Genomic DNA, 22,699 nt, shown 5'->3' with positions numbered 1-22,699 from the left:
CGTCTCTGCAGTCTGCTGCCTGCTTGGAGCCCCCAGCTGCTCAGATGGCCTTCTCCAGAGTGACCGGTGCTTCTTGAAGCTGTTGGCCTGGCTGGAGGCACCTCCAGGATAGCTGTCCGGGGAGCCTGAGCCCGGAAGCCTTTCATGACTCTTGCAGGAAGTTTCTCCTTCCCTGTCTTTGCACTGGCTTGATCTGTGAGTTTCGCCTGTTGGCACATGAGCCTGGCCCCCTGCATCATGATCTGGAGGGGAGGCTCCTCTGAGCTGGCTGCGCCTCATACCCCATGCAGCCGGGTGCTCTGAACCCCGGGGGCTGCTAGACTGGAACCAGCCCCTGAGCCCTGATGCTCGTTCCCAAGACGGGAGCCTTGGTGAGGTAACATCTGTGAATGGCCAGAACAGTTGCTTAGAGTTAATTCATTTTTATACCTGTTACTGGACTGAATTTTTTAAAGGGTGTGCCTGATATTGGCAGCTGGATATAATTTTCCTAGGATGTAATTTACATCCAAACCCTTTTCTAAGTATCTTGGCACACCCATCCCATCCCCCTTGAGGAGGAGACCGAGAACAAGCCTTGTGTCACCTAGGAACTCTTGGCTGGGACCTTCTCATTCACTTCTCATTTCCAGGGAAATTTTTCCCTCTCATACTAGCCACTTATTTGAACTGTGTTTCTTTATTTTATATACAGAGATAAATGATGGCCAAAGTTTTTTTAAAAAGAGAAAGAAGATAAAGTCATATACTCTAAGGCAAAGATATTCTTTCAAAAAAGCATGTGTGGAATTCCTTGTCCACATGTCCTGCAGCGGAGGGAAGGCGTGGCTCTTTGCAGGGGGTGGACGTCTGCAGAAGCAGTGGAGGTGGACAAGGGGGCCCATGACCAGAACCCCGCCTCGGTTTGCGGTGTCCGTTCTGTTTTGGCTCTGTGCCTTGTTCCTGCTATAGGTGCAAAGTGGGCTCTCCTTTCCCACCATCTCCTTGTAAGTTACATCTCCGTGTAACTTAATCCAGTTTCCAGATGGCAAAAGTAAGTTGAGCTAAAACTGACCAAATGAGAAAGATGTATCTGTTCTGTGACTTTTGGAAGAAATATTGACATGGTTTTACTTCTGCATTCTAAGACCTCTGACTTCTTTGAAGTTAGAGAAATTATGGCTGTTTCTACGCTTCTGCTTGAGGTTGACCCTTAAATGTCTTATTTTCATTGGGTGTGAAGACCTTCCTGATGGTGCGCTTTCGTAAACTCATGGTATAAGACAGCCCAGGTTTCTGTTTCACTTGTTCTATTCACAGGTAATTACTTCTCCATTTGGGACTTCTAAATCCCAGGGTCTGCTCTGCTCCAAGCTCAACTGGTCTCTCCATCTGTTGCCATTGCCTTTTCTGTTATGTGAGAGTCATCCTCTTAGTAACACGATCTGATAGGTATCGCGTTATGTGCCAGGCATGACGCAAAGACATCATTTCATTTTAACCTCCTGATAACTATAAGGCAGACACTGTTGTCATTTTCATATTACGGACACTAAGTGACCAGTTCATGCAGTACTAGATAGTCATGGCTCCAAAGCCTCTTCCTCTCCTGGCAGGCGAGACTACCTTGGTTCCTTGGGTAGGTCACAGGAGCTTGGATAGACTTGAACTCCATACAGGGGTCATGTTTCTGAGCCAGACAGATCTGCACTGGAGTTTTGGCTCTTCCTCAGTAGCTATGTGATCTTGGGTGAATTACTTAAATCCTCCAAAGCTCGTCTTCATTCAGAAACTGTGTGTGAAATCTGACGATAAATTCACCTTCAGTATACGAGGCATGAGATAGACCGTCATTGACTCTTTTACTTTTTACTACTACATTAGCCTGATTTTTCTAAGGTAATTTTTGGCATGTGAAGTTGGCTGTTTTCTTTTCTTGCTGGAATGCTGAGCCCTGGCCAGCTCGGTCTATAGTGGGGGTGACTCTGGTGCATCTGATGTTGGCAACTCTTTATGACCATTGGCCTCCTGTGGCTTTTCAAAACATTTCTGGAGGCAGCTGGGTGTGTTTGTGGCCTGTTTTTGCAAGCAAATCATGGAGTTAGTCCTGGCCTTTTAGGCTTTGAGAGTGCCCAGTAAATAGCATACCTCTTGACATGGACACAAGGAAAGAGTTGGCAGAGGGGAGACCGAAGTGTCACCTTTATTATTAATAGAGGTGATGCCGGATGTAGAACAAAGGAGACACAGGTAAGAGAACGGAGACGGGACTCTAAGGGGAGAGGCCGGAGGAAGGGAAGCTTAGGGCCAGTCAGAAGAGGGGAGGGAAGAGAGGCTGCAGCCAGAGCTCACCCGGAGCTGAGGGTGTGGACGGGTCTCTGGTCTCTGCGCTCTGGCGCCTTCGGGACGGGCGGGAGCCGGGCCTGCCGCAGGTCACAGCAGCGCTGTGGGCCGGCAGGTGTGGGACGCGAATGTCCACTCCAGCCTCTGGCTCGAGCTCGGTGCAGGGCTGCTGGTGGGAGGGGACAGTGGAAAGACTGTTATTTGGGAGAACTTGACTCTTTGAAAACAGCTATGTGTGCTGCATTTAGGAGCTTCTCTAAGTTGAGTATTTTTGGAATACATGGGTTTTAAGATGTTGTATGACTCTGAAGTAAGTCAGAGAAACACAAATATGTGATATATGGGGAATCTTAAAAACATGATGCAAATGGACTTATTAATATTCACGAAACAGAAGCAGAGTCACAGCCTTAGAGCACAGTTATGGATGCCAGAGGGGAAGTGGTGGACCGGGACGGATTGGGAGTGTGGGATTAACATGTACACACTGCTAGATTTAAAACGGATTAAGAAAATATTACTTAAAAAGTTATATGGCAGTTAATAGTTTCTTGATACACATGCATATTTTATATTATATGTGTTATATATTTGTATGTAGTTTTATATTTTATGTCTTTATTCATATATATTGTTATGGCTTATTTTTAATGTGTCTTTTTGGGTATATTAATTTCTGGTTTTTGATTCTGAAGGAAAATGAAATCATAATAATGATTAACAACTGCTCAAAATATGACCTGCTGTGTGATATTTTATTTGATTTGTTAATCTTAAAGATACAGCCTTGGTGATGGTTTCAGTCTGAAGGGGCAACCCTTGCTCCCAGTCCTTTTCCTGTTATAACTTATCTGATGAAAGCAGAAGGCAGAGCTCCTTCCCTCTCCAGCCCCCTACCCTCAATTCCCACCCCTGTGTTTTTTCTTGATTTGGAGCTTGTGAAAATGGATATGTTTCCTGAATTCATCGAGAAATGAAGCCCATTCAAAATTAAATCTATCTGCATTTTTATCTGAATGCTTATAAAAGCTGTGTATTAACCATCATCTAAGAGCATCTTGGGCTTCCCTGGTGGCTCAGTAGTTATCAGTAGAATCCACCTGCCAGTGCAGCAGGAGACTCTGGTTGATCGGGAAGACCCCCTGGAGAAGGAAATGGCAACCCACTCCAGTATTCCTGCCTGGAGAATCCCACGGACAGAGGAGCCTGGTGGGCTACAGTCCATGGGGTAGCAAGAGAGTCAGACACACGTTGGCAACTTAAACTTTTGCAGCTATAGAATTATATTAGACTTCAAATAATTTAGCTATTAACATTTTACCTTTTAAGATCTAGCTCAAACTCATGTTTTAGGGGGTAAAATTAATATCTCATGAGAGTTATCAGCCTAAGTATATAGCCTCTTAACTTGGCATTCAACAAAAGCATACAACAAACAAAAGTTAATCTGTGTTTTCTTTTCTTTTTAGTTTCTCAGACAAGCTATTTAGTGGAAAAGGCTTACATTTTCAGCCATCAGTTCTAGATTTTGGAGTTCAGTAAGTATTTTCTCCTTATAATTTTTAGCAATTTATTACTAACACTACTTACTTTCAGGATATTTTTAATGTATGTGTGATACTGAATATATTTTAAATAGATAATATCAAGAGATACTGTTCTTAGAACTTGTTGAAAGGAACTTTCTTGTGAAAAGGAGAGTATAAGAGTTGTTTTAGTCCTTTCTTTAGTTTTTAATAAATGTGTCTTATAATTTAAGTCTGTGGTATTACATCCTTGTTTTTCTGAAACAAAGCAGGTTATTTTTTAATGAAAAACTATATATATCAATGGTTTCTGAATTTTTAAAATTAGATTCACTTATTTACTTGTTTTTACTGCTCCTTGTGCTTTGGGATTCAAAATTGTACATGCATCAGTTATTGTGATTGGGGTTTGGGGACAGGTGGGGAAGACAGAGTGGAATCTGTAATTCCTTACAGTGCCTATTGTTGAGAACCATGAGATGAAGGGGGTGATTTGAGTGTCAGTTGAGGGACTGATTTGGGAACTCAGAAATTAAGAGAAGGATGAAGTTGTTCTCAGGAGGGAACGTTAGGACTCATGTTGGTTGTAGTGAAGTTTAAGATGTGAAGTGTTATACTCACTGGATGTAGAATTTTGCTGTACTGGATAGATTCAATTTCATGTAGAGTTTCAAGGTGGAAGTAAAAGAGTGTTTCAGGATTAAAAACTCTGCTTGTTGTAGCATCCTGCAACATCAGCTTTATGAAGAACTTTTTTGAGTTGCAAAAAAAAGTTATGTGAGTGAAGTAACCATGGTGCTGGGAGAGCATCTGGGGCGAGTTAGTGGCGCTCTCCTGGTGTGTCCTTTATTCATCTGGTTTCCTTCTTCCATTTCCTTCTGATCGTCAAAAGATCAGAGCTGCAGTGAAGAATAATGAATTTTAAATTTAGAAGTACATTGCTGAACTTTTTAAGGAGAGCGTTTAAAAGGAAGACGTGATAAAAGTGCAAAAGGAACTTGCTGATTTTACAAAATTCTAGGCATCTGCTTTTTTGTTTTTGAATTCTTAAATTTTTACTCTTAAGTAAAGAATGAGATTTTATAATAAAACCTCATCAGTTTCAATTTCCAAGAGATTATTTTGCTTCTGTCAAAAGTATGGTTAAGAGAACTCTTAATGCAGGACCTACTTATATATTATAGATTGGTAGATACCGTAAGAGGGATAGTAGTAAATACAGTTAGACTGTGATAGCAATTCCAGTTCACGGGACACTGGCTGCCGATAAGTATAGTTACTCTGTCAATATAAAAGTCCTGCCGCCAGTGCCCATGCACGGGTGTATGCGTTGTCTGCATATGTTCCTTAGCTCTGCACATCAGTTTCCGGTTCTGATAGCTGTTAAGTCATGTTGAAAAGAAATGTTTAAAGTTTTTGACTTGAAAAGGTTACTAAGTTTTAGACTTGAATCACCTTTGGATGATTCAGTTTTGTTTATGTAGTAGTTTACAGTTCTAAAATACAATCTTCTCTCTTGTGAGTTGAGTCTTATATCAATCCTGGAAGGATAGTGGAGATAGGTGTTATCAGAAAGAGAGAGAATTATTTCCAAATATCTCTATATTTGAGCATGTACTATAGACTCTTATGTTTGTGCTGAGAAATAATGCATTTTTCCCCAAGGTTATTGGTTATTTCACTAGAAGTGGCAGTAAATCTTGATTTCTAAGCCAGTATGTGCTATGCTATTTTTCTCATAACTAAGATCTAGGATGTGGTTATGGGAACCTTATTTTTTGCTAAAGTTTAAAACAATCATTCAGTGATAACAAAATACAGCCCAAATCAGAGCATTTAAAAAATTAGTCAGGTTTTATCTTACTTCTAACAAATGGCCTAATTTATAGGCGTTAGACACACTTTAACCAGCACATTCTCCTCATTTCTTCTCTATACTAGGTCAAGTTTTGCTATTGTTTATTTTGACGTTGACCTTGAGCAAACCTCATCCCTTCTCACAGCTCTGGTTTCTCTCTAGGATACAGAATGAGGATCATGTTATTTTGGTACCCTCTGCCTGCTTCTTAGGGTTTATTTTAAGGGTTAATATTCTTCTGATCCTGAGATTAAAAGTGCTAATCATTCATAAGAAATTTTAATCATTCTGTTGTAGTATTAAATTAATAGAGTATCTTCCAGTTGTCACTTGTGAAGGAAATTCTTATCCTCATGACACTTTTAAAAATAGAGTTTAAAAAAAATAGGATAAAAATAGCACAGTGGTAACTAGGTTTTGGCCAGCATTTTCTGTTAGGTCTGTTGAGGTTTCTGGGGGACATAGCTACTGGACTCCGCAACATGGCAGTTTTGTGTTGCTCCGGGAGACATTTGTATCTTTTGAAACTAAAAATCTTGTATTGCAACAATGTGAATGAGATAAATATTAGTAACTTTGCTGATTGATTCATATTATTCACTGAAAAACCTAAAATCATGGAAGTTTTTATTTAATTTAATTGAAGAAAAAGGCAGATAAGAGCCCAGTGCTCCTGACCTAGGGCTTTCTGAGGTGACCTGCTATATATGATAGTACAGAAAATTTTTAGTTGTATTATTTAAGAACACTCTAAAGAAATCAAAGTTTTAATCACACTGATATGTATTTTATTTGTTACTGGTTGTTAAGGACTTTTAAAATACATATTGAACATATTAAGCCTTCAGTTAAGACTTGTGATGAAAAGTAGGAGGAAAAGTTGAAAGAAAAACTTCAAGGAATTGATGGCAAATACAGTATTTTGGAAACCCCATTGTTTGTAAGAGAAAGAGTGTGCATTTAGTTTTTCCTAAAGCACACATTTTTAATGTCAGAGAAATTGGAACAAAATCAGAGAAACACAAGTATAATGTAGATGATCTTATGCTGAATTTAGAAATGTAGTTTTATTTCTGGGCCATACTGATGAGAACTGTCTATTTGGGTCTCTGCCACTGAGGGTGTTAAAACTAGAGAGATGACTTCAGTGAAGTTTTTACTGGCTGTCTATTTATCACAACGCTTAACTAGATGAATTTGGTATTGGGTGGTAGGGATCAGAGTAAATGATTCCAGGAAATCTTGCAGGTAGCTCCAGGTAGGTAGGCCAGAAACCAGTCCCTTTCCTCTTGCAGTTCTTTGTGAGAGACCGCCTTCTAGACAGAGATCCTTGCTGAAAAGATTTGGCCCCAGGGTCTCCTGATTAGGGTGTTTGCTGAAGAACAGAAACTCTTACTGTGAGGGTCATGGAAAGTATATATAAAATTTTTGTGTGCATATTTTGGATGGAGGAGCCAAAGCTTTCATTAGAGTTTTTTGAAAGACTCATGATTTAAATGGATAAGAGCCAAAGCTAAAAGTGGTGCAGAGTTTTCATTTTTCTCAGAAGAATGGTGTTTAATGATTAAGTTTCCTTTTATAAGACTTAATAAAGCCTCTTTGCTAGTTAAAATCCATTCCCCCCAAAAGTCTATTTAAATTTATTACTCAGTAAATGAACCCTAAGAAAATTGGATTTTTCTATGAGTACAGTTTCTTTTCTAAATATATTTTCATTCAAATTAGAGACCCATGTCAGACAGGTACCTAGTTCCCTCTAGGTGTTTTTTGCAAGCATTTAACAGCCTGTGCATGCTAAGTCGCTTCAGTCGTGTCTGGCTCTTTGCAACTCTGGACTGTAGCCCACCAGGCTTCTCTGTCTGTGGGATTTTCCAAGCAAGAATACTGGAGTGGGTTGGTGTGCCCTCCTCTAGGGGAACTTCCCAGGGATCGAACCCCAGTCTCTTATGTCTCCTGCATTAGAAGGCAGGTGTTTTTACCACTAGCGCCACCTGGGAAGCCTATTTAATAATGGCCTAGAAGGGTTGAATTCTTCTAATACAAAAATCAGTGGGGTGCTGCTATGGGTTGGCATAAATGTCTTACAAAAGAAAGAATTAAAAAAGTTTTTTGGACTCTTTGTGGATAGAATTAACAGTAGGATTATTCTATTAGCAATAGGACTGTTTTTAACTTTGTAATGAAGATTAACAGCTTTCTGTGTTGGATTGTGTATATGTATTGATGGGTGGATGAATGGATGGATATTTTGTTTCTAACCCTTGCATTTTCTTCTCTTTCCCCACCTAGGTTTCTGGGACAGCCTGCAGCAAAGATTCTCTACGCTTACAACCCAAGCAGGGAAAGTGAGGTTGTAGTGAATTCCGTGTTTACAGCCGCGAGACATTTCCATGTGCCTCCTGTTCACTGCAGGGTGAGCATGGACCAGCTCTTGGAAGCTAAGCTGTGGCGGGCTGCCAGCTTTTCTTGCTTTCTTTGGCCTGCAGTTTTTTTACTTTCTGCTGCCTGTCTCTCCGTTTTCTGCTACCCAAGCTCTTTCCTTCTGTGTGTTTGCTTTAGCATTTATTTTTTCAGTTGTTCAGATTCATAACTTTGTGGCTGTTGATACTGACGTGGAAAGAGAAGTTTAAAGAGTTGAAACTAGCTGGTAATGTGTGTGTATTCAATATGACTTTTTCATAGTTAAAGAAACTTAATATTGCTTGTCTCATGATGACTACAAATGCTGAAGCTTGTAGTAACTAGTCAAGTTTATAGTGGTGATCTTTTAACCTGGCCAGCCTACTAGACTGTTTCCTTAGTATAGGACTAAGAGAGGGTGAGTGGTTCCTTGTGAAGCTTATTTGCATCAACGCAGAGCTCCAAACCCTAGTCTTCTAATAGTTTTAATTTTAGTAATTCACTTTACCTTTAATTTTTAATAAAAATCCAGGTTAATAGTAGAGTTTACTTATTTTCCTTACTATGTTTATGTGATACCCGTTTCTTAAAATCAATACTGGGACTCAGGAAGTGGTGTAAGGGGGAGCCTGGTATCTGTCCAGATGAACGGATCTGTCCAGATCTGGGCAGTCTGTCCAGATGAACGCTGTCCCTGGCTTTTATTAAGCAGCGGCATGTTTGTACACTGGTGATTCTGTTACTTAAGTAGAGGTGGAACCGTGTAGATACTGGCCCTTGAAGACAAGGATGAGGAAGAGGAGAGGGAAGATGTGGGGCCCGTGACTCCAGCCGGGCTGAGAGCGGTCTTGCCCTAAGTCCACGGTGTTTTTGATATTTTCTTTTAGATTCTTGGGTGTTGATCTGTTTGGATATTCTCAGGGATCCATGATATGTATAAATCAAGGGTGCAAGAATATGCCAATATCTAGAATTGTAAAAAAATAAAAAAATCTGTGAAAGATAATTTGTCAAAGAAGGGCCATTCCAAGTGGCTAATGAAGTGCCTTTCTTTCAGGTAATTCCAGCAATGGGGAAGACTTCCTTCAGAATTATTTTCTTACCCACTGAAGAAGGAAGCATTGAAAGTTCTTTATTTATTAATACCTCCTCACATGGAGTCCTCTCTTATCATGTAAGTAGCCTTTTCTTTTGGTCATATAATTTGGCTGCTGATTTAATGAAGGTGTTTGGATATTAAAGGAAAAAAAGCCTTTTGGAAATGATGCCACCTGGTTTGTGTCATTCAAACATAAGGCTGCTTAGTTGATGTTCAGCTCACCAGCCTGCCTCTTTGCACTGCTCATGGGTACCTGTCTTTCCTGCAGAGTGCAGGACTGGAACACACCTTGGATCTCGAAAGGGTATTGGAACAAAACAGAGAAATGCGCTGTACAGTTTTCTACTGTAAAATATAGTGGGGTTTCAAAGCTCACGACCTCCACCTCAAGCAGTCCAGAGCTGGGGGCTGTGAGCGCTTCTGAGACGCTTGCCCCCTCCTCTCCTGGGCTTCGGACTATTTCTGGTTGTGGGCTTGGAGGCCAGTCCTCAGGGGCTCCCTGTTTTAGCAAAGCTGTGGCGGGGGGGGGCAAGGGACAGGAGTCTTTTTGTTTTTGTTCACAAAAACAGTCAGAAATCTTTATCTTGAGTGGTGTCTGTGACATCTTTCATTTAAGTGCCAAGATCTAGCATTTTTGTGGCTAAGTCTACCTGAATTCCATTCAACTGTTGTCCCTTATCAGAAAAGCTATTTCTGTAAAGATTTGCTACAGTGAGAAACACTCAGCTTAAATACAGCAACTTTTGTTGCAGTTTTTTAAGTAGACAGAGATGAGTATAATAACTGGATAAATAGTCTTGAAGGCCAAGTTGATGAACACAGATTTCCTTTGGAAAAGTATTTCAGTGTTGTGTCAAATGTGTTTCGAAACTCAGTTGTTGGTTTTTTTTTTCTTTTTCTGCAGGTATCTGGAATTGGTACTCGCAGAGTCTCTGCAAAAGGGTCTGCAGAGCAGCTTCCAAATGCTTACTTTCTGCTTCCACAGGTCCAGAGCGTTCAGCTTTCGCAAACACAGGTGATTTTAGTAGTAAGTTTATTTTGAATGCTGGTGAACACTCAGCTTTGTAGCCGCTACATTTTGGTGTCTGATGGAGAGGACCAACAGCTCTTTTCACATAGTCAGAATTGGGAGTTTTAACGTGCTCTGCTTTTGGGGAAAACCCTGGTACATACGGAAATAACGTGTGTGTGTGTGTAGAGTGTCACAGGAGTCCGTACACTTCTTGGTGACGGCTGTGTGGTTCATGGTGCTGTTTCATAGTTTGCATAGTCCTGTTGGTCACTGCATGTTTCCAGTTTTCCATTATTGTCATTAGATGGTGTACGTATTTTACAGCTTTCTATGTTTTTCTTTCGGACTACCTATTTTGCTGGGGTGTATTTTGTAAAAAGGATTCTGTAGTTAAAGACTGCACTGTTCTGTATAGCTTGTTAATCTTGCCAGAGTGCTTTTCAGGAAGCCAGACCCTCCCTGGTCACCACTGATGGCATTCCTGCCAAGTATCTTCCCGCCCCACCTGCCTCCAGTCCTGCCTGGGTGTGGCTCACCAGAAAGAAAGGTTTTCCATGTCTTAGTAGGTGTATGTAATAGTACCTTAAAATTCTTTTAATGTACATTTCATGAACAGCTTATAGGGTTGTCCATTTTTCCCTTTGATTATTTATATTTCCTTGTGTGGACAACTGTTGACATTCCAAAAGCTCTTGACTCAACATATTATGAATATATGTTACTACTTTTATACTACTTACTACTACTTCCTTACTGCTACTACTGCTTACTACTACTACTAGTTCAGTGAGTAAATAAAACCCAGTGCTTAGACTTCTGTAGGTCGTGGTATCCAGGCTTTCCTTCACCATCTGCCTCACCGAGCCTCTGCTCTTGGCCAGGTATTGGTCTGGCACTTCTGTCTCAGTGGAGCTCTCATTCCAGTGGGGAGACAAGAAAAATTAATTTACCTGTAATGTAATGTCTGGGCACTTTGCCACCAAAAATGTTATTCTTAGGAATTTAAAATGTTACTCCTATTTTCATTTTTTATAAAATGAAATAGCCCTTCCTCAGCATTGTAAGGAAGATTTAATTTGCAAATTTGGATTTGCTTTAAGTCCTAAAACCAGTGGACTATACTGAAAGGTTTTAGGCCAGAGACTGCGCTGATCTGACCTGCATCCTGTGAGGGCTTGGAAAGCCTGGAGAAAGTTCAGTTTGCCTGTGCTGACAGCGAAGGCTTTTCCTATGAGCACTTTCAGCCTTATCTTGGGACGTCCTTCGTCCTTCGGTGGCCGGAGATGAGGGAGCTGTATGGGTCAGGTTTCTCTGCTGACTGCTAGTGAGAGCTCTGAATGCCTGGTGCCGTGTTAGTGGTGATAAAAGAACTAAAAGCAAGGCGGGTGTTCAGATTTCCTCAGTTAATGGAGCTGATTTAAGGATACCTGGAGTTAGGGGCCTCGGAGAGAGGCCTTGGTTGGATGAGAGCTTGCCTGTCATCCGCTCTGCCCTGCTTTGACGGCCTCTGCCCTTCCCCACATGCGGGCCTTCGTCATCTTGGCATCACAGCAGCCCCTTCCCGAGCGGCTCGGGCTGTGTCTGGAGGCCGCGCGCCTCCGCGGCCCGCGTGGGCCTCGGCGCCCCTGCCCTCACGGCCGCTCCCGCCGCCTGCGCGCCACCCTTTCTCACTGAGCGCTCCAGGGACCCTGCTGCCTCTCCCGTTCTGGTCCGGACCTTGGTCAGACTTCAGGACAGCTGCGCTCTTTCCCCTGAGGACTCCTATCCCATGAGCCGATCCCGTACCGTGTCTCCTTCCCTCTGTGCAGCTGAAGCCCCGAGAAGACGGGCCCTCGCGGCCTCTCCGCGGCCCAGCCTGGGCCTGCTGTCCGAGGGGCCGGGAAGGCCCTGCAGGCCCCCCGCAAGCACAGGCGCGGTGGCTGCGGCCCCCTGCCCTGAGGCCAGCACAGTGGGGGCCCTCCTTGGTTTATTGCTGCTCTGGCTGGAATGAAACTTTTCTTTTTTTCCCCTTCTTTGCATTTTCGTTTATATTTAATAGCTCTTATTAAGATATAATTCACATCCCACAAAATTCGGTCACTCAAAGTGCCTCCCCAGTTCCTCACGGAACTGTGCAACCATCACCCCATCTCACAGCCTAATTTTAGAGCGTTTTCACTGCCTTAGTCCCTGGCAGCCACTACTGTGCTTTCTGTCTCTATAGATGTGTCTGTATTGGACGTTTCGTGTAAATGAATTGTGTGGTCTTTTGTGACTGGCTTCGTTGATTTAGCAAAATGTTTTCAAGTTTCATTCATGTCATCAATCTTCCCTTCCTTTTTATTGCCAAATACTGCACTATTGTATAGACATGCACCACAGTTTGTTTAAACATTTATCAGTTGGTGGACATTTAATTCATTTTCGTTATTCTGGCTATTATGAAGAATGTTTGAGTGAACATTCACAGACAAGTTTGTGTGGACGCATGCCTTCTATTTTTCTGGGTATGTGTGGAGGGGTAAACCTTTGCTGGCTCGGGATGATTCTGTGTATGACACTTTGAGGAATCATCAGACTGTTTTCAAAGTGGCTCCGTTGTTTTATAATGTTACCACAGTATATGAGGACTTCAGTTTCTCTGCAGCTTTGCCAAGGCTTGTTTTTTTTTTACTGGTTTTTCTTTTGTGTTTTTTATGGCCATCCTAGTGGGCGTGAAGTGATATCTCATGTGGTTTTTATTTGCATTTCCTTAATGACTAATGATGTTGAGCATCTTTTCATGTGCTTTTTGGTAATGTGTGTATCTTCTTTGGAGAAATGTATATTCAAATCCTTTGCCCATTTTTGGGGGTTTTTGTCTTTATTGTTGAGATGTAAGTGTTCTTTATATATTCTAGATATTGGACTTTCATCAGGACATGATTTGTAAATATTTTCTTCCATTCTGTAAGTTGTCTTTTTATTTTTAATTTTTATGAACTCAGTTTACTTATTTTTTATTTGATCATATATACTTTTAGTGTCATATCTAGCGAGGCCCAAGGTTTTGAAGATTTACTCGTATGTTTTCTTCTAAGAGTTTAAAGTTCGTCTCTTCCAGTGGGGTCTGTGGCCTGTTTTGACTTCATTTTAGCGTGGAACGTGAGCTTGGGTTCCGAGTTCATTCTTTTCACGTGCGTTTCCAGTGGTCCCAGTACCTCTGGTGAACAGACAGTTCTCCCTCCACTGGGTTGTCTCGGCTTGTCCTTGAATCTGTCAGCTTCGACTCCATTCCCAGCAGTAGAGTCTCTCCTTCCTTTTCATCTGTACTGGGATCTGTGAGTTTAGTCAAGTCACTTTCTGAGCCTCCTCCATTGGTCAGCAAACAGTTGTTAGATATTCTCGAATTTTCCAGGAAATGTTAGAGCAAGTGAACACAGCACAGTGACCCTGCTCTTCTGATGTGACACTGCAGAACACATTTCAAGAGTTTGTAGATAAAGCTCAGTTTTTTTGGCTGATCTTTTGTTAGAGCCCAGTATTCAGAGATCTACATATAAAAAAAAATTCTCTTAAAAATCAGTTACTAAATTTCTTTCATTTTCATGGTGATGCAGAAAAAGAAATTTTAAAGTCTTTTTTCAAGGTTTACTACACCTGGAAACAAGAGAGCCTACAAAATTTAGACTTAAATAATCATGGCATTCCTCAGAAAAAGTCCTGATTACAATATTTTTGCATTTGAACCACAGACATAAAATGTGTTTGTATTGTTTTAAATGGATGTGAGGTTGCCAGCTGTCCTTTCTCAGAAAGGAGTGTCTTTATTTTGATGTTCTTTCTGTCCCCTGTTCTTGTCCAGAAACCATCATCTGGGGTGGGTGCCGAGTTGGGGAAGTCATTTCGCGCACAGGGGTAGGATGTGTGGGAGGGATTGCTCACAACTGAGTCTTCTTCAGGATGGAGTGGGAAGGCGTATGTGGTGGAAAGAAGCTAAAGAGCAAGGTTTGGGCAGAAATGAATATGTCCTGGATCTTTCAGATAGGGTCTCTGCTCACACTTGAACTTGCTTCCTAAGGTAGCAGCTAGAAGTTCCACGCAGTCAGAACACGCCAGCTCACTTTTCCCTGCAGCCTACCACACGCGGCCTCAATTAGAGGGACAGGCGGTGCTTGGTCTTAGCTCCCAAGATAAGATGTAGTCAGCTATTACAAAATCAAGTTTAAATCATGCAATTTTAAAAATCTCGGATTTACTTGATTTTTAAAATTAACAGATTACTTTCCGTCTGGGCTGTGAAGGAGTCTTTGGGCCTAGGAAAGAGAACAGCAGTCTCAGGCCCCTCGCTGAATCATCTAACTTCGGAGAAAACAAAGCGTAACTTTAGTTCCACCCTGATGCTCAAGGCCGGTTGCATCTATCTGGGGCTTATCACCCCCTGTCCGGAAACCTACCACCCCCTCCACCCGCCCAGAAGACTTATCACCCCCTGCCCAAATACAAGTGTCATCTCAACAAAAGAACACTCAAAATATCCCGCCTGATTGACGTTTCCCTTATCGCTTCCACAAACCTCCCTATAAGTATGAAGCCTCCCTGATCCCTCTCAGCGCTCAGCCTGGTCGTTAGGCCGACTGTCGCCCCTCCTTGCCTGAATAAAGGTAACCTACTTCTCTGTTGAGGTCGTCTTTCCTTTTCTGCCTCGCCGGAACTATGCCTTACAGGCCGGGTCTTTGCTGCCGCTCTCAGGCTTTCTCTAGGTGCAGTGAGGAGGGGACCTCTCTGTTCCGGCACGCGGGCGTCTCGTTTTGGTGGCCTCTTCGTTGGGGAGCGTGGCCGCTACGTGCATGGGCTTCAGGAGTCTCAGCACCCGGGCCCAGCAGTTGTGGTGAGCAGGCTTAGTCGCCCCAAGGCGTGTGGAATCTTCCCAGATCAGGGATCAAACTCGTGTCCCCAGGTGGATTCTTATACACTGTACAGCCAGGGAAATTAAAAATAAAAAAATAAAAAAAAAGGATTTATTTTAGGAATACAAACTGGAGGAAAACTTAACTACGTCTGTGAAAGCAGAAGCTGATCCCCTCCTTTGCAGGCCTGTGAGCTCCCCACTGAGCCCGCTGTATCTTGCTGGATTGTTAAATGAGCATTTGTAAAACCCCAAGACAGAGCCCAACCTCAGTTCACTGAGTATAATTAAGTACCCTGAAGAGGGTTTTGTTTGATATTCTGCCCTCCATTTTTAAAAGAGCATGCATTTAGGGAAAATGGTGAAATAAAATATGTCCATATGATCTTATTTGAATGTTGAATTGTAAGCCAACTTTTTCACTCTTTCATCAAGAGACTGTTTAGTTCCTCTTCGCTTTCTGCCATAAGGGTGGTGTCATCTGCATATCTAAGGTTATTGATATTTTTCTCAGCAATCTCGATTTCAGCTTGTGCTTCATTCAGCTCACATTTTGCGTGATGTACTCTGAATATGTTAAATAAGCAGGGTGACAGTACACAGCCTTGACGTACTTCTGTCCCAATTTGGAGCTAGTCTGTTGTTCCATGCCTAGTTCTAACTGTTATATCTTGAGCTGAATACAGATTTTCTCAGGAGGCATGTAAGGTGGTCTGGTCCCATCACTTCATGGCAAATAAATGGGGAAACAGTGATAGACTTTATTTTCTTGGACTCCAAAATCACTGCACATGGTGACTGCAGCCATGAAATTAAAAGACGTTTGTTCCTTGGAAGAAAAGCTAGACCAACCTAGACAGCATATTAAAAAGCAGAGACATTACTTTGCCGACGAAGATCTGTCTAGTCAAAGCTATAGTTTTTCCAGTAGTCATGTATGGATGTGAGAGTAGGACCATAAAGGAAGCTGAGCACCAAAGAATTGATGCTTTTGAACTGTGGTGTTGGAGAAGGCTCCCTTGGATGAAAATCCCTTGGACTGCAAGGAGATCCAACCAGTCCATCCTACAGGAAATCAGTCCTGAATATTCATTGGAAGGACTGATTCTGAAGCTGAAACTCCAGTACTTTGGCCACCTGATGCAAAGAACTGACTCATTTGAAAAGACCCTGATGCTGGGAAAGATTGAGGGCAGGAGGATAAGGGGATGTCAGAGGATGAGATGGTTGGATGGCATCACCGGCTCAAGGGACATGAGTTTGATCAAGCTCCAGGAGTTGGTGATGGATGGGAAACCTGGCGTGCTGCAGTCCTTGGAGTGGCAAACAGTCGGACACAACTGAACGACTGAACTGATGATCTTATTTCTATGAATGGGGGGAAAATAGTATGAATATTTATAATGTCATATAGATTATAATTGGTTCTGCCCTCATAATATAAAGCCTGAGTTTAAGATCTCAGTTTGTTTTCTGAAATATCAAAAAAATCTGTTCATCCTGTGGAATAAACTAGGGTGCCCATGAAAAATTGTTAGGTTATCTAATTTTTTTTGTAGTATTGAGCTCATTCTGGCCGTTTGTGTGTGCGTCCATTCGTATCTGACTTTTGCATTTTTCCTGCTCAGTCAAACTGGATTGAATGGCTCACTCTCTAATGCTGAAGCCAGGAGTGTTTGTGTGATGGGTCTTCTATCTAAGTTGGCGCTGGCCGGGAGTTCTCTAGCGGTGGCCGAGCTCTGGGGCCAGGAGGATGTACATTGCGGCTGCTCTGCTGCACACGCGTGTCTGCTCTGGGGGAAGAGAGTCGGCCGACACGGGGGGTTCAGTTGCCTTTTCCTTTGGTCCTTCTCTTTTATTTGTTTTGACCTCTATCGGGTGAGCATTCCTAGTGGACACGATGTCACTGTGACAGTGGGTTTCAGTGAGATTCCCAGGTCGCTCCACTTCTGTTGCATCTTGTCCACGTTTGGTACCTGGATCATGCCCCGGTCCAGCTTTCCTGCCTCCAGTGCCCCTGCCACATGGGCTGGTGATGTCCCCGTAAACAGAGCTCTTCTCCCCGGTCACTGCCCTGCTGGGTCCCCGTTGTTTTGCAGGACCCAGCACAAGCATCCTGACTTGGCACCCGAGGCCCTTCATCCCCCAGGTCCAGCGTCTTCTCCATCCTCAGAGATACCACCCTGCTCTTCTCAGCTTTGGCCTCACAAACTGCTCACGCCTGCAGCCCTTGTCATCCCTTTCTCCAGTCAGTCTCCCCATTCACAAGCTTTTTTCTCATTCTGACTCCAGTTCTCCTGCTGTTTCCATCCTTTGAGGCCCAGTTCCACTATCCCTTCCTTGTCAGATCCCCGGGCTAACGTCTGCGCTGGTCCCTCGGCACATGGTTCAAGCCTGCTTCAACACTGAGTGTCCTGGGCTGCCTCCTTCCCCTGCTTTACCATGAGGCTCTCTGGGCCCAGGCCTGTCCCTTCTTCGTTTTTATAATCTCAGCATCAGCTCAGTGGTTAGTACATTAAGGGCAGCCCCTGGAGTTTTTAATAGGTAGATAGGTCAGTGGGCACCCGAGTTAAGAGCCCCAAATAGCACATCACCTCGACATAATATCTAAGATTTGTGTACGTTCACCTTTTCGCCACATGAACCAGATGACCTTCTACAGATTTACTACCAGGGCAGGTGGTATTAAAATTCTTATTTTAGAAATTGTAGAATGGTCTTGGAGTTTAGGTTACTTGGTGGAGGTTGAGGACACAGCTAGAATTGGCAGTCCTGGCTCAGTTTGCTTTAAATGTTTCCCCGGGTAATGATTTTCATATCGTTGACTTCGTAATTCATGTTCCAGGAAAGATAAATGCAGATAAAAATTTTTGCAGCATTTGTATAATGGGAAAAACAGTAGAAACAGCTTAAAGGCTCAACAGTGGGAAAAGGGGTTGATAAATTTAACTGTGTCAGCATAGTACAATGTTAAGTCATTGCTCCAAATTACAGTTATGATGCTATGTAGGAAAGTCTGCAAGCAAATGGTAGAATATAAGCTAGACTGCATTCTGTGATTATAACTATAAAGTGTACACTGGGATGTAACATGTAAATAGAGTTGTGTTAGGCTCCCGAAAAAGCAGGAAGTTCTATTTTTATTCGTTAGTTCTTTGGCTGTGCCATGTGGCATGTGGGATCTTGGTTCCTGGACCCAGGATTGTACTTGTGCCTCCTGCAGTACAAGCACAGAGCCTTAACCACTGGACCACCAGGAAAGTCCGAAGAAGCTGTTTTTTTAAAACATTTTTCTTTAGTGTTGTTTTGGATCCAAGCCATTGAGATTTGAGAACCATTTTAGTGATTTATTTGGGCAAAAAAGAACTTAAAATTAGCCTTCTCTTAGAATCCAGCTTATAAGGTCACTCACTATAACAATGACCTTGTCTCAGAGAGTTAAATTATTATTATTGGAATCACTGTAAAATAATATTTATTGTTAAGGATGGAATTATAAGGCAATATGGGAAACAGAGAGGCTTTAAAGGTAGAGGAAAACCGATGAGACACTGTTCCCACCAAGTAAAAGTGCTTTTTCTTTATATGTGTGTCCTGAGGTGGTATCATAGTATGGAATTCTCTCACGGGGAGATCGTGACGATAAGAAATTACAGCTCAATTTTAAGAAAGCACAGGAAACCAGAGAAGTGGAAAATTAGAAATAGGCACCAGGTCTCCCGGGTGCCTCAGCACAGGGGACCAAGAAGCACGTTCTGTCACCTCCCGTCTCAGCTTTTCTGTGTGTGTGTGATGGGAGCCGCCCTCCCCCGTCACGGTGTCCTGTTACCGGACTGTGTAAAGGGGAGATTATTTCTGGATGCTCTGGGTGGTATCTAATAGACCTCAGCCCTGGCGTTCCTGCCCGTTGAAGCCTGGCGCATGCCGCCGCCGGGCTCTGTGCCTGCCCCCCCCCCCCCCCCCCCCCAGCGGGACAGGTGTGGGCTGGGCCGCGGGCCCAGGCTGGGGGTTGGGAGGTGCCCCAAGTCCTGCGCCTTGCCGAGATGCTGATCCCGTCAAGTGAGTGTGGCCGGGCGCAAGGGAAGCTGTCAGCTGTGCTGGGGGGAGGGAGGACCGGCTCCAGCCACAGTTTGGCAGAGAAGTGGAAAGGGGCGGGTTTCTCTCTCACCAGTTGCGAAGGTCTGAACCAGGATCTGGAGCTGGGAAATAAAAACAGGGAAAGGTTGAAGGCCTCAGTAGCTGCTGTGTTTTCCTGAGATCTTACATAATTAGTTAAATGAGATACACAGCTTTTCTGGGTGCGATAGTTAAGAATTCCTAACAGTCTGGTTAGAGTCATGTTTTTAATGACACTAATTTGCCTGATAAAAGTTATCTTCTTTTTTTTTTAATAAGAACATTAGGCTGTCCACCTCTGGAGAGTTATTAGTGTATGTTAGGAAAATATATGCCGTTACCTACCTACCTGAGAATACAGCTTTTAAAGCAAAGAAATTGCTTTGTTAGAAAAAGAATTTTTTTTTCATTGGAGCCTCCAGTGAAAATGATTCAGTGGGATGGGAGTTTGGGAAGAGATAAGAGCGTTGGCGAGTAGCAGCCAGGAGGGATCCCTGTGGAGCCCAGGAAGATTCCCAGGGGTGCGGGTGTGGTGTCAGCCCGACCCTGGGGAGTTCTCCCCCCAGCCCGACCCCGGGGAGTTCTCCCCCCAGCCCCACCCAGCAGCCCCATGCAGCTCTGAAGTCTGTTCTCTCGGCAGTGCACAACACCGTTCTAGAAAAGTTTCCTGGTCCCTCTATTAACTCAGCATTTGCTTAGTCCCTTTCTTGCCTGCTGGGAGAGTTGACTAGCTCCTTACTGAAAAACCTGAGAGACCCCTATCATAGCAAGAATAATATGCAGGAAGTTTTTTTGTGTGTGTGTGTGTGTGTGTGTTTTCCTTCGCTAAGATTATAAGCACCTTAGGAGCAACAGTCGTGTTCTAATCAGTACTTTTTTTTCTTATCACCTGGCACAGAGCCTCATCACGTAGCTTTGTAGTAAATAAATGCTTGAGGATTGAATGCCAGGCCTCCCTAAGAACTGAATAAATCACCTTAAAAGGCAAGAAAGTACGGTTTCAGCTGTTGACAAAACTACGAGAGGAGTCTTTTCTTCTTGGTTAGCTGACTCCCTGCGGCTGTGCTGGGTCTTCGCTGCTGCTCTCAAGTCGTGGCCAGTGGGCCGCTCGTGGGGCCGCTTCCCTTGTTGCGGAGCGAGTCCTCTAGGGCCTGGCTCAGCAGTTGCCGGCGCGGGCTTAGTTGCCCTGAGGCGTGCAGGATCTTCCCGGACCAGGGATTGAGCCTGTGTCCCTGCCGTGGCAGGCAGACTTCAGAAATGAGTTACCAGGGAGGTAATGAATCTTTTTTGTTGTCCTGACAGCATTAACTATGTTCAAATATTCTAGAAGCATTTGTTAGAAGGTTTGAACATGTCCAATAAATAGCACTTTCTCCCTCGAGTTCTGACTGGTGGATAAGAATCGGAAGCTGGAACACTAAAACGCCTTCTTTATATTACTGATAAGCCGCATTCTCCTGAGTCAGCTGACATAAGAGAGCCAGAGTTGCTAACTCCCTGTCCCCAAGGGTAGACCTTGGTGTGGCCCACTGGAAGGGACTTTTTTAAAAGTTGAGGAAAGGTTGATGTGTAGTATTATGTAAGTTACAAGTGTATGCGAAATATAGTGATTCACCATTTTAAAGGTTATACTTCATTTATAGTTATAAAACAGTGCCATATTCACTGTGCTGTGCAGTGTATCCTTGTGGCCTAGTTTATATGACAGAATGGTTCCTGTCTCTCAATCTCCTGCCTCTGTCTTACCCACCCTCCTTCCCGCTCCCCACCAGTAACCTGGTTTGTTCTTTATGTCTGTGAGTCTGCTGCTTTTTTGTCTGACTCACTACTTTGTTGTAGTTTTTAGATTCTACATGTAAGCGATACCATACTGTATTTCTCTGACTTACTTCACTTAACACAATAATCTCCATCCATGTTGTTGCAAATGGCAAAATTTCATTCTTTTTCATGGCTGAGTAGTAGTCCATCATATATGTATACTCTGTCTTTATCCATTTATCTGTCGTTGCTTCCATATCTTGACAGTCGTAAATAATGCTGCTAGGAACATTGGGATGCATGTATCTTTTTAAATTAGTGTTTTTGTATTTTTAGATATATACCCAGGTGTGGAATTGCTGGATCATATGGTAATTCTGTTTTTAGTTCTTTGGGAAACCTCCTGACTGTTTTCTATGTTGTATGTGACAGTCACTCAGTTGTGTCTGACTCTTTGCAACCCCAGGGACTGTAGCCTACAAGGCTTTTTTGTCCATGGAGATTCTCTAGGCTAGAATACTGGAGTGGTTTCCATACCTTCCTTCAGGGGATCTTCCCAACCCAGGGATTGAACCCAGGTCTCCCGCATTGCAGGTGGGTTTTTTTTTTTTTCCATCTGAACCAGCAGGGAAGCCCTGGTTTTCCATAGTGGCTGCACCAATTTACACTCCCACCTGGAGTGTACAAGGGTCCCCTCTTCTCTGCATCCTCATCAGCCCTTGTTATCTGTGGTCTTTTTGAGGATAGCCATTCTGACAGGTGTGAGGTGATACCTCATTGTGGTTTTGATTTGCCTTCCCGTGATGATTAGCAGTGATCTGTTCACATGCCTTTTGGCCGTCTGCATTTCCTCCTGTGGAAGGGATGTTTGAATCCAGGACTAGCACCCTTCCCCAGGGTGTAGAGAGGAGGAGGAAAGAAACCAGCTCTTCCGAGAGTCCCCAGCCTGCCAGCCTGCCTGCAGCACAGGCTCATTGTCTGACCCACCAGTAGGTGACTGCCTCTGCCTTGAGGGGCAGGCAGGCTGGGGCAGAGGGGCACGAGTATTCCCGTTTAACTTCCTTATTCCATTGGCTCCTCGGTTTTGTACCTTTGACACTCTAGACTTACCTGTGGTTAAGCCTCCCCCTAACCCCGCCCCCGACGCGAAGATGAGCTGACTGCCTGTGGCCATACACCTTCCTTTCTGAGCCTCTTCCTTCTCCCGTCGATTTACCAACCCTCGTTTTTGTTCCTTGTGGACCACTGGGGTGCACACTTGAGTTTGCCCCAGGAAGCTCTCAGATGCATCATGATAATTCATCAGCAATCTGCTCCAAAGCCCCTCTGTATCCTGAACCTAAAGTTCATGTCCTCATGTTTCCCATCCCAGATTCTTTTTGAGTATCCAATATAGCTCACCAGAGCTTTGAAAGAGGATCAAATAACAGAATTAAGATATTCCAATTAAAAAATAACTCCAGCCTTGTACAGATGCCCCATCCTAGAGCTGTATAATGTAGTAAATAAAGTGAATTCTAAAACCCACTTGGATTAAAGTCTTGGTTCTGAGTAATCTTGGCCAGATTACCTAACCTTTTTATGTCTCAGTTTATAATACAGATAATAGTGCTACCTCTTAGGAGTGCTATAGCTGTTGAATAAATTAATACATGGGAAAAAGCTTAGAACCTAGTTTCTGGCACATAGCTAAAATGCATTTATCACTTTAAAAAGTTTTTGTGTATCAACTCTCTCC

The 22,699-nt window shown here is 43.2% G+C and overlaps 1 protein-coding gene across 1 annotated transcript in view; it reads left to right on the top strand.

Annotated features, from left to right (window-relative positions):
* The window catches only part of TMEM131L (transmembrane 131 like), a 174,238-nt gene that overhangs the window by 82,342 nt on the left and 69,197 nt on the right, over window positions 1–22,699 (top strand). Inside the window, 4 exon segments of the mRNA XM_070474735.1 lie at window positions 3,792–3,860; window positions 7,996–8,119; window positions 9,164–9,280; window positions 10,110–10,220. Of these exon segments, the coding sequence (XP_070330836.1) occupies window positions 3,792–3,860; window positions 7,996–8,119; window positions 9,164–9,280; window positions 10,110–10,220 (421 nt within the window).

Source organism: Odocoileus virginianus, chromosome 12 (assembly GCF_023699985.2).
Source record: "Odocoileus virginianus isolate 20LAN1187 ecotype Illinois chromosome 12, Ovbor_1.2, whole genome shotgun sequence".
Taxonomy (NCBI): Eukaryota; Metazoa; Chordata; class Mammalia; order Artiodactyla; family Cervidae; genus Odocoileus; species Odocoileus virginianus.
Note: the sequence above shows the minus strand (reverse complement) of the source record. Positions and strands in the feature narration are given on the sequence as shown.